Source organism: Rhincodon typus, chromosome 9 (genome assembly GCF_021869965.1).
Source record: "Rhincodon typus isolate 14 chromosome 9, sRhiTyp1.1, whole genome shotgun sequence".
Lineage (NCBI taxonomy): Eukaryota > Metazoa > Chordata > Chondrichthyes > Orectolobiformes > Rhincodontidae > Rhincodon > Rhincodon typus.
This window is the reverse complement of record NC_063340.1, coordinates 15,259,830-15,271,321: the sequence shown is the minus strand read 5'-3', so window position 1 is coordinate 15,271,321 and position 11,492 is coordinate 15,259,830. Positions and strand designations below refer to the sequence as shown.

The 11,492-nt window shown below is 47.4% G+C and overlaps 1 protein-coding gene across 6 annotated transcripts in view; it reads right to left on the bottom strand.

Moving 5' to 3' along the window:
- Nucleotides 1-11,492, bottom strand: part of LOC109912528 (nesprin-1-like) — a 194,567-nt gene that overhangs the window by 135,294 nt on the left and 47,781 nt on the right. For 3 of the 6 annotated variants that reach the window (XM_048600820.1, XM_048600822.1, XM_048600823.1), the window contains 8 exons: nt 10,238-10,362; nt 8,608-8,770; nt 7,240-7,380; nt 6,777-6,932; nt 6,326-6,532; nt 3,052-3,153; nt 1,303-1,422; nt 650-850 (listed from right to left, as the gene is read on the bottom strand). In XM_048600820.1, coding sequence (XP_048456777.1) covers nt 650-850; nt 1,303-1,422; nt 3,052-3,153; nt 6,326-6,532; nt 6,777-6,932; nt 7,240-7,380; nt 8,608-8,770; nt 10,238-10,362 — 1,215 coding nt within the window. The remainder of the gene's footprint in view (nt 1-649; nt 851-1,302; nt 1,423-3,051; nt 3,154-6,325; nt 6,533-6,776; nt 6,933-7,239; nt 7,381-8,607; nt 8,771-10,237; nt 10,363-11,492) is intronic. The other 3 variants (XM_048600819.1, XM_048600821.1, XM_048600825.1) reach the window with 1 other exon arrangement.

Below are 11,492 nucleotides of genomic sequence, written 5' to 3'. Positions count from 1 at the left end.
TGTTGGGGGCCCAGTGCAGAGTGGGACGGTCAGCGTGTTGGGGGCCCAGTGCAGAGTGGGACGGTCAACGTGTTGGGGGCCCAGAGCAGAGTGGGACGGTCAGCGTGTTGGGGGCCCAGAGCGGGACGGTCAGCAGGCCCGGAGCAGGCTGGCGAGTCCGGATTGGAGCAGCTGGCAGTCCGGGGGGGCGTGGTGGTGGCAGCAAGGCCACATATGGAAAGCCCCCAGCGCGGAGCAACTGCAGACTATAGAAGGACTGTAACGTTTATCCTTTAAATGTTACTTCTTTATTTTCCTAACTGATACCTAATTTAGAACTGTAATGTAGAACTTCAGCTTTTTTTCTGTATTCCACTACTTTTTAGGCTAGGATTTGTATCCAGGTACTTTGTAGCTAAGATGGCGTGGAGTGTGGTGCCATTATACACTTTTCACTGCACCCCTCTACTTTTGCACCCGAGTACACATGACAATAAAACCTAATTCTAATTCTGAGGTTTATTAAGGGAGATCGGAATGGTAGGATGTAAAGACTCTGTCACCACTTGAGGGTCAAAATGGAGCACTTGCCTGTATCTGCAATACATATCTATGACCAACATCCCCATTACATAGCTAATAGCTTGTGGTCCTGCATGCCCATGCTAACCTTGTGCTTATTCAGAAGATTCTTGACATCTTCCTTGGACGTGACCAGGATCCTCTTGTCCAGTGACATCTTCTCTTGGCCTGTGTCAGTCAGATCGGCCAGATCCTGCAGAGCTTGTTCGTACTGCTCCCTCAGGGCCAGGCTCTGGTTTACGGAGCTGCGGCTGGATCCAATGATCATCGTCAACTCTTCATACATATCCTTTAAAGGGGATGGAAAGCTTCATGAAATGCAAAGGAACCAGTGCAATGACTGTCTATCAGCTCCGTTATGGAATACTCAACAGCTGCAGGAGTGCAGCTCACGAGGTTGATATGTGCATGCAGGGAAATACTTTATAATCCGTGTCCATAAACCAACTTCTGCATCAATGTTATGTGCGACCCACAGCCACATACTGCTGACAAAACCAACCAACTCAATACACAAAAAGCAGACACAACCAGCTAATGTAACACTTCTAAATGGAATCAGTCTGAGGAGAAGACAGTGACATGGGATTGTGTAAAACCTGAATTCACCACAGGTTTGATTTATCCTCATCCTCTGTCTAAACTCTCCGCTTCTGTGAGGAAAAGGGTTTCAGTCAATGGTGGAGCTGATCTTGGCAGTGATCTTTCCCAGAGAAATGTTTGCACTAAGAGTCTCCAGACCTGTACTTTAGAGAGGTCCAGTAGTATAGCCTGATCTGGCTGCAGCCTCTCTCCTCGCTCTTTCAAATTACCAATACGTGCCTCAAATTCCCTCAGGTCATCTTCTGCCTGCAAAATAGCCTGTGAACAAAAAGGGACAGATTTTACTGCAGCATCCAGACACGTTTATTATAACTCAGACATCTCAGGTCAGGGGGCAGCTGAGGAGTGTGGAGGGTCTTTTACATCCTTTTCATTGCACACAAACGATGAGTGAAAATGAGGCCAGCCTTCAATAGTTACACCTTGGTTCAGCCTTATTGGGAAAGTCTGATTAATTAACTTTGTTTGGATGGGTGGATAAGAAGTCATGATCCTATGCACTCATATGTGTTGTTTCAAAAGAGAGAGAGAGAGAGAATAGCGGAGGTTCACTAGGCTGATACCGGTAGGTTTGCCCAAGAGGACAGATCGATTTGATTGAGCCTGAATTCAACAGAGTGTATGTGGGGCCAAACAGCATTGTCTCAGAGTAACGGCGTCGCCCATTTAAGACAGAGATGAGGATCAATTTCTTCTTTCAGAGGGTAGTAAATCTGTGGAAGTCTTTACTGCAGAGGGCTGTTGAGACTGGGTCATTAAGTATATTCAAGACTGAGATGGATGGATTTTTAAAATCGGTAAGGGAAGGAATCGAGAGTTATGGAGAAAATGCAGCAAAGTGGAGTTGAGATTTATCAAATCAGCCATGATCTCACTGGCAGCTCAGATGACTCGATAGGCTGAATGGCCTACTTCTGCTCTTACATCTTATAGTCTTAACGTTTAGAGTATGATGTGGAGGTACTGGTGTTGGACTGGCATGGACAAAGTCAGAAGTCACACGAAACCAGATTATAGTCCAACAGGTCTATTTGACATCACAACCTTTTGGTGCACTGCCCCTTCGTCAAGTCAAGTGGGACCTTCACCTGACAAAGGAGTAACGCCCGGAAAGCTTGTGATATCAAGTAAATCTGTTGGACTAGAACCTGGCATCATGTGACTTTTGACGTTATAGTTTAGAGGGGATATGTTCAGCTTGAAAAGCGGATGCAGAGTGGTACCTCCTTCCTCGGCCTTTTGTGTTAAATCGGAGGCATTCTCCCAGTGTGTTGCCTCTTCAAAAAGTCAGCCTCTCCCAGTGCCCGTTTTCTGTCCCACATGAATCTCTGCCCTCTCCTTCCCCCATGACCCATCAGATTGGCCCCATTCAGATCTGGGTCCATCACTCAAAGCCACCTTCTTGACCTGCCTGCAGTACCAGCAGTGGCCACAAATTCTAGTGGGCGCTCTCTGGGCATTCAAGGAGATGGAGATGGAGGGCAGGTGAATAAAAAGTCATTGGCAGCAGTGGGTATGGGGGGAGGAGCATGCTAAGAGGATGTGTGCTCAATCCCAAAATATAAGCTAGGAACCCATCCCCAGAAAGAACATTTAGCCCATTGAGAACTGGATATTTGGAAAGGAAGGATATATAAACGATAAGCAGGAATAGGATTATGGGAGACGGCTTAAGTGGAAGTGCTATCACCAAAACGTGAGCCGGATGGCTTCCTTCTCTATTGCAAAGTCAGAAATTCCCAAATGCTTTCAAGAAAACAAAGTGCATTCATGATTAGAAGTTGTGCTCCTTCCCTCCGATATCTATCTTGAAATACTATCTAAAACCAGGAACAATTGAAGTTGTAGCTTCGTCCAAACCAGATACAAAACAGGAATGATTTTTACCTGCAGTTGCTCTGTGACCGTATGCTCCAAAGCCTCAGCCAGTTTTTGTAGGACAACGAATTTACTATCAGCCAGGGAGGTGATCAGCAGCTTCAGCTCAGTCTGCAAACAGCAAAGAACAACAAGGGGGTTTGAAAAGGGTCAAGATTCCACTTCCATGAGTTTTCATTTTCAGACACACATCAAGAACGGTGCAGTCAGTGCATCAAACTGACCTACAAACTCAACCATCAGTACAACTCAACCACTGCAGAGGCCTTAGTCCTGTACATCTGCTTCATACTGCCCAAATATCTCGCACTGCCAGTCCATTCACAAATTCACAATCCTGAACTCCAAGGGCTCATAGAACCATAAAATCCCTACAGTGTGAAAGCAGGCCATTCGGCCCATCGAGTCCACACCAACCCTCTGTAGAGCATCCCACCCAGACTCCCCCTCCCCCCACCCTATCCCTGTAATCCTGCATTTCCCATGGCTCACCCACCTAGCCTGCACACCCTTGAACATTATGGGCATTTTAGCATGGCCAATCCATCTAACCCGCACATCTTTGGACTGTGGGAGGACACCCATACAGAGTCCGGGAGAATGTGCAAACTCCACACACACAGTCATCCGAGAGTGGATTCGAACCCGGGTCCCTGGCGCTGTGAGGCAGCACTGCTAACTACTGAGCCATTGTGCCACCCAAGCTCAAGCTTTGTGGCTTTGTACCTTGAATCTCTGAGACAGATCCTAATTGCACAGTGTCAAACATGACTTATTTGGTATCAAACTTGCCTCCAAGGTTGAAGGCTTATGCTCCAGAGTCCTGAGCACGTACCTGAGATTGATTTTTGAGTGTCATGCTGAGGGAGTGCTGCATTGTCAGAAATACTCTGTAAAAGTTCCAGTGCTACTATTCAAAGTGCCAGGGGCTCTCATAGAATCCTTACAGTGCAGATACAGGCCATTTGGCCCATCGAGTCTGCACTGATCCTCTGAAGTGCATCACAACCAGACTCATCCCTCACCCTATCCCCATAACCCCATATTTTCCATGGCTAACCCACCTAGCCTACATATCCCTGGACACTATGGGCAATTTAGCATCGCCAATCCACCCTAACCTGCACAGCTTTGGACTGTGGGAGGAAACCGGAGCACCCAGAGGGAACCCACGCAGACACGGGGAGAACGTACAAACTCCACACAGTCACCCGAAGGTGGAATCGAACTTGAGTCCCTTGCATTGTGAGGTAGCAGTGCTAACCACTGAGCCACCATGCCACCCTCTATCCACATGTGGATATATATTTCTCAGCCAACATCACTGAAACAGATTGTCTAATCATTTTTTTCATTGCTTGTGGGGCATTAGTGTGGACAAAATGGCTGTTGCATTTCCTACAACAGACAACTAAAGCGAAGCAGTAATCTACTTTGGGGGTCTTCTGAGGACATGGAAGGCGCTACATAAATGCAATTTCTTTTCTCTTATATTCCAACAAAGCTGTGTATATTCTCTGTTGGTGATATTTCAATCGGATCTGTTACTGATCCACCAAATAACAGTGGTACTACAAACAGCCCCATCCACAGCTCCTGGCACACCAAGTTCGAATCAGGGAAACCAGAAAGTGGGGTTAAAGTATGAACAGAGTCGCTTGTCTGCACGAGTGAGGTTGTCATGGTTTGGTAGTCAAATATAGCCCGTAGTTCAGTCACTCTATTTCACTGGTGCTAGTCTGGCAGCCAAAGACAGTGTAAGCAAACAAGTATTTTGTAAAGCAGGAGAGTAGCTGGTTGTTGAGCATGGAAAGGGCAAAATTCAACATCTCCAGGAAAACCACCCTTACAGCAATTCCAAACCACACCATTCTCAGTTTCTTGTGAAAGAAACATCACTAAACAACCACCAGAGTAAGAATGCTAGGCCCTGGGACTCCCCCAGGTCCCTGTGCCTTGCCAGCCATCTCCCTAAATTATGGTTCGTTATCATCAATCTTTCCCACTTGCTACTCCTTTCCCTCCTCCTTCCCCTTGTGAAATACGGAAAAACCCTTTTTGTGCAAGTTTTAAGCGGTACGTGCAATTTGCAGCCCTGTGCAGACATGGATAACGTTTTTCATGCAGAGGGTGGTGCCTGTATGCAATGAGCTGGCAGAGGAAGTGGCAGAGACTGGTACAGTTACAAGTGCTTGATGAATGTCGCTGTTCTACAGTAACAACTTGCTTCATTTCAGACTGCTGTTCTCAGTCCTGGGCATAATTAGCCAGATCGTGATGGTCAACAACTTCTCCAGCTGCTTCTGCAATGCCAGATTGGACCTTCATTGGTCCATTAAACTTCTGTTCTCAATTACCCTCAGAACAGTGAAAATGATGCAGGTTGGTAACAGACCAGCTTGTCCAACCCAATGGGTAGGAAATCAGCGAAACTTTTCAGATACTTTTCAATATTCAGCATCACGAAGCAATTATGGTTCCTGATGTGTTTTAAGATCATAGGAGGAAGCCTACTTAATGTTCAATATGCAAATGGAACACAATTTAAATCAATTAAAGCACATATGGTAGAAATTTAACCTTTATTAAATTGTAATAGGTGTTAAAAATTTTCCTTGTGATCTAGCCATTATAAAGTCCCATCATGACTGACAGAACAGGAGCTACCCATGTAACTGATCGCTACTACTCTCTGTCATCAGTCCTAGCAATATGGTCTTACACTTTTATATATTGCTACTGTACGACAGGAAAACTCAGCTTGTAGCAACTCCACTTCCTGACGTGTTCCAAATCATCTTGCAGTTTGCTATTTGATTGGTCACTATCATTTGCAGTTAAAGTGTTATCTAAAAATACTCCTGCGAGTTTTTAGCTGTGTATGTGCAGATATGCACTTAACAGGTGCAATTTTATTCACACAGTGGGTGGTGCACGTATGGAATGAGCTGCCAGAGGAAATGGTGGAGGCTGGTACAGTTACAATTAAAAGGCATCTGGATGGATACATGAATAGGAAGGGGTTAGAGGGATAGGGGTCAAATACTGGCCATTGGGACTAGATTAATGTAGAATATCTGGTCAGCAGGGACAAGCTGGACCAAAAGGTCTGTTTCTGTGCTATATGACTCTACGTCTCCACAGTTCCAGAGACTTTTCAAATTTGGGAATAGAAAAGTACATCTGCAGCAGCATCCACTGAGAGTACACCAACCAGACTCCACCATAATTCTCCAGTGCTGTTAAGCAAAGCCAGAATAATCCTGAAGCCAGCAGCATTTACCTGGTACTCCATCAGCTGCTGCAGTTGGTCTTTGATTTTCTCACACTGCTGCTTCACCATTAACTCCAGTGCACAAAGCCTTTCCTGCAGGCAGCTCAGCGTTTCCTCGATGACATCCTGATTCGGGGGCTCAGGCAGAATATGGAAAAAGGCATCCTTCTTCTCGTTGACTTCTTCAATCACTTCCTCAATATCTTTCGCAAGAGCCTGGAGTAAACACAACAGCAGCTGACATCAAGCTGCACTGCACGCTAGACAGGCAAGTGATTCATTAGGAAACCCAAGGTCTTTATTCCACACTTCTCCCTGTGCCTGCACTCTGCCACCCTACAGTCTAGACACAAACAGAAAACCAGTCCCTCCTCTGCACTCTACAAACACACTGCCGATAATGCACTGTGAGGAGGTATCACCTCAAAGGTGCTACCATTAAATTTGGACGATTTCTTACCTCTTCGTGATACAAGTGTGTCTCAACCTTTTCTGGGAGGAAACTTTCACTGACCAGCAAGTGATCTTCAACTCCATCCAGCCAATGGGAGGTAACTGAAACTGTGTCGTAAAACTTTTGTTCCAGCGGGAGGCTTTGCTCCTCGGCATCTTTACCCTTCACAGAGAACGGGAGTGGAGCGGGGGAGGGAGAGAAAGAGAGAGAGAGAGAGAGAGAGGTGGGGAGGGAGAGAGAGGGAGGGGGAAGAAAGAGAGAGACAGAGAAGGAGAAAGAGAGGAAGAGAAAAAGAGACAGAGAGAAAGAGACAGAAAGTGAGAGGAGAGAAGGGGAGAAGGGGAGCGAGAGGAGAAAGAGAGAGAGAGAGAGAGAGAAAGAGAGAAAGAGAAAGAGAGTAAGTGATTCCGATCAATCTCTCTGCTTCCAAAGATTTGAGTAAAATGGAGAAAGAATGCATGCACTATACCTGAGGGGAAACTTCCCCGAAAGCCTGAGCCAGGCCATTCAGGAGGGATTTTGCTGTCTGCACAGACTTGTCCAATGTCTGAGCCTCCTCTTTGAATAAGACCATACCAGTCGACACCGCACCTGATAGACCGTAAACCTGCTAACAGTGAGCAGAGGAAGGCATGAATCACAGCTATTTCACAGATCATACTTCGGCAGGGACTGCATCCATACAAAGGCCACTCAATCAGTGAGCAGAATTAGCAGCTAGGTCAGTGCAATAGTTCGTAGTTGGGCAAATGCCCACCATAAATATTCCAATGGAGGACAGAGGAGGGTGACATTGCCATTGCTGGTATTGCTGCCCCCCTGGTACAAGATCAGGTCAAACACACTAATCTCCCTGCAGGAGCTATGACCACAGAGACCAAATGTGGGACAGAGTCGGCCCATTGTCCTCTGAGCTCAACTGTACAATTCCCCCCACCACCTGCGTCTGCTGCTGCCTTCAAACCCCACTCTAGAGGGTCCAACACACAGTCCTGGCTGAAACCTTAGTGCGGTACTGAGCACTGTCAGGGGCTACCACCTTCCAGACCAAACATTCACTCACGGCCACCTCAGGATGGGCATTAACACGTCTGTAGGAACACGAATAGGCCAATCAGCCCCTCTAGCCAGCCCTGCCATTCAACAGGATTAAGGCTGATTCAACATTCCTCTCGTCTATCTTCCTGACTTTTCCCCAGAAACCTCGTTACCCCCAACTCATCAGGAATCCTGAGGCACTACTCAAAGAGCAGGACCGTTCTCACCAGTGTCTGGGTCAACCTTTATCTGCAACCAGTGACGGTCTGGTCACAGCGACATTGGTGTTTCTGGGAGTTTGCTGTGTGTAAATTGGTTTGTGTCTACCACATTAATACAGCAACCAGAAGTGCAAATTACTTCACAGAATCCCTACAGTGTGGAAGCAGACCAGCTGGCCCTCGAGTCCACATTGACCATCCGAACAGCATCGTACCCAGGCTTTTCCCTGTACCCCTACCCTGTAACCCTCCATCTCCCATTGCTAACCCACCTAGCCTGCACATCCCCGGGACCTATGGAACAATTTAGCATGGCCAATCCACCTAATCCTCATATCTTTGGATTGTGGGAGGAAACCGGAGCACCCGGAGGAAATCCACACAGTCACCCAGGGGGTGGAAACGAACCCGGGTCCCTGGCACTGTGAGGCAGCAGTGCTAACCACTGAGCCACCTACAGCAAAGCTCTTTGGGATATCTTGGGGCTTAGAAAGGCACCACATACAGTGTTAATATAAAATCCCTCAGGCAGAGCTCTGTGTCGCTGTGGGACAGGAGCTGTGTGCCCCAGCAGTTACCTTTTGCTCCTGGTTTTGCTCCAGTGCGGCTTTGAACAGCTTCTGCTTGCTGCTGATCTCCTTCTGCAGATTCTGCCACTTGACTCTGAGTTGCTGAAGGGCGTACTGCTTCTCTCCTTCAAAACTGAGCTCCGGCGGTAAGGTTTCAGGTTCCGCTGTCTCACTGGCAAAGCCAAAATGATAAAAAAACCAAAACCGTAAACATCAGCAACATTGGCTCCACGATCACCAACACGACAGCAAAGTCATCAGGGGCAGATAAACACCCTGTTGTTACCTTCACCTGCCCAGGTTCCTACCCGTCATCCCAAAAGGTGCCAAACACATTGCTGAGTCACTGTGTCCCCATGTGCACCAGCTACTTTCCCCAAGCAGCTGCTGTGTGATCCTGTTCGAGTGAGTGTCAGCAGATTACTCTGCCACACTACGCACTGTCTCCAAGACCGACTGTGTCTGAGATAATCACTTACTGGGCTTCACAGAGTCAGCCAGCGTGGAAACAGACCCTTCAGCCCAACTCGAACATGTCGATTAGGTTTTGCTAAACTGAACTAGTCCCACTTGCCTGCATTTGGCCCATTTCTCTCTAAACCTTTCCTATCCATGCACCTGTTCAAATGCCTTTTAAATGCTGTAATTGCACCAGCTTCTACCAGTTTCTCTGTCAGCTCGTTCCATACACGCACTACCCTCTGTGTGAAAAAGTTGCCCCACAGGCCTCTTTTAAATCTTTCCCCTCTCACCCTAAACCTATGCCCTCTAGTTATGAACTCCCCTACCCTGGGGAAAAGAACTTGGCTGTTCACCTTATCTATACCCTTCACGATTTTATAAACCTCTAGAAGGTCACCCATCGGCCTCCTACAGTCCAGAGGAAAAAGTCCCAGCCTATCCATCCTCTCCTTATAACTCAAACCCTCCAGTCTCAGTAACATCCTAGCAAATCTTTTCTGCCCTCCTTTGCAGTTTAATAACATCCTTCCAATAGGGTTGAGTAGGTCAACGGTGTCACAAGAGTCAGCAGCAAGAACCCAAGGCTTTCATGACTCTATCGATGGGACGCTGAGGCCAAATGGAAAATGCTGACTATTGTCCTAGTCGAGATCACTCAGTACAAAGACAGATTCATCCTGGTGCAAGAGATAACAAACAGTGTGGAGCTGGAGGAACACAGCAGGCCAGGCAGCATCAGAGGAGCAGGAAAGCCGACGTTTCGGGTCAGGACCCTTCTTCTTCCTGGTGCACACATCTCACCAAGTTACAGACTCTTTGAGAGCCAAGACAGAATTCTGTCCTCTATAGGAGAATCACTAAAGTTGCCACTCCAGGCCTGGGTGCCTAGCATTCGAAGACGTGTGTGTATGTAACTGGCACATGCTGTGGACACACCGTTCTCATTCTCTCCGGTCATGAATACAGGGCAGAGTCCAACAGGTGTCCGTGTGAATCAAACCTGCAGTGGTCAGCACTCACACTGAAGGCTGGAGCTTACACAGCGGGCAAAGAGGGTTCACTTCAACAAACAGCCTCATCGAGACTGACAAGGTTCCTAAAAAAACCCCACCCTCTCCATCACCACCTTCTCTGGGGAGAGGCACCCAATGTTTAGACAAGGACGCCAGGTACTTACATGGCCTGTGCTTTCTGCTCTTCACTGACTGCCTCCACATTGCTCTGCTGGGTCATGATCTTCTCTCCACTGCTGGCCACTGACCGCAGCAGGTTCTTTTGCTCAGCCAGCTGCTGCTCCAACTCCTGGAGACACATTCAGAAAACAAATCTCAACTTCCAGCGACTTGTCACGCGTGAAGGAAACAGACAACACCACGTTACGGTCAGCCCTGGGTCCACCGCCACCAGGCACAGGGTCACCGCTGACCCATTAGTTCATCCTTCGCCAACTGAGCGGCTCAATCCCAGCATTCCATGCTCCTCCTCGGCTGACATTTAGGGACACCTCTGTTCTTATCCTGAACCCACACCCTCGGCACATCTTTCCTTCAGCTAATGGCTCACTTCTTTAACTCTTTTCAAACAGTGTCCTCTAGATGTGATAAGCAAGATGGCATGCATTGATCCATTTTAGTCGTCTTGAGAAGGTGATGGGGGAGGGGGCTGCCCTGTCTTTCCTGTGGATCACTCCAGCAGCTATTGGGAATTATCGTGCTATGGAAGCATGAGCATGAGATGGGGAAGGGGGTGGAATTGAGGGGGGACTCCCTCACCTCAAGAACATTCAAGAATTAGTTGGATTGTCACACAGGTCATCGTCATTAACTTCTGCTGCCAGTATACGAGTAACGATGTGGAGGTGCCGGTGTTGGACTGGGGTGGATATAGTCAAAAATCACACGACACCAGGTTATAGTCCAACAGGTCTATGTGAAATCACAAGGTTTCGGAGCATAGCCCCTTTGTCACATGCACCTGATGCTCTGAAAGCTTGTGATTTCAAATAAACCTGATCGGCTATAACCTAGTGTCGTGTAAGAAACACACACTGCTGGTCGCTAAGTCCCTTGTAACCACAATCCCACCATGACTTCCTAACATGGCACAATGCGTATCCTAAATACCTACAGCTCAGGTAATGCACCGTTATAATGATGTACATTAGTTCGATTCTACCTGAATAATAGGCAACCCTCCATAGTGAAACTCTTTTGGCATCAGACATGGCAAAGAGGAAATGCAGTCTTGCTTTGAAGGCTCTCCCCATTATGCTGGTCAATAGTTATGCACTAAATAGCCAACCCCTGTTCTACAGCATGTTTCTGTTTCAGGGAAATGTGAAAATTGGCTGTATTGATTTCTACGTGACAATGGTGACTACAGGTCAAAAGGCTACATGGCTGAATGTAAACAGCGTGCAGGGCTGGATGAAC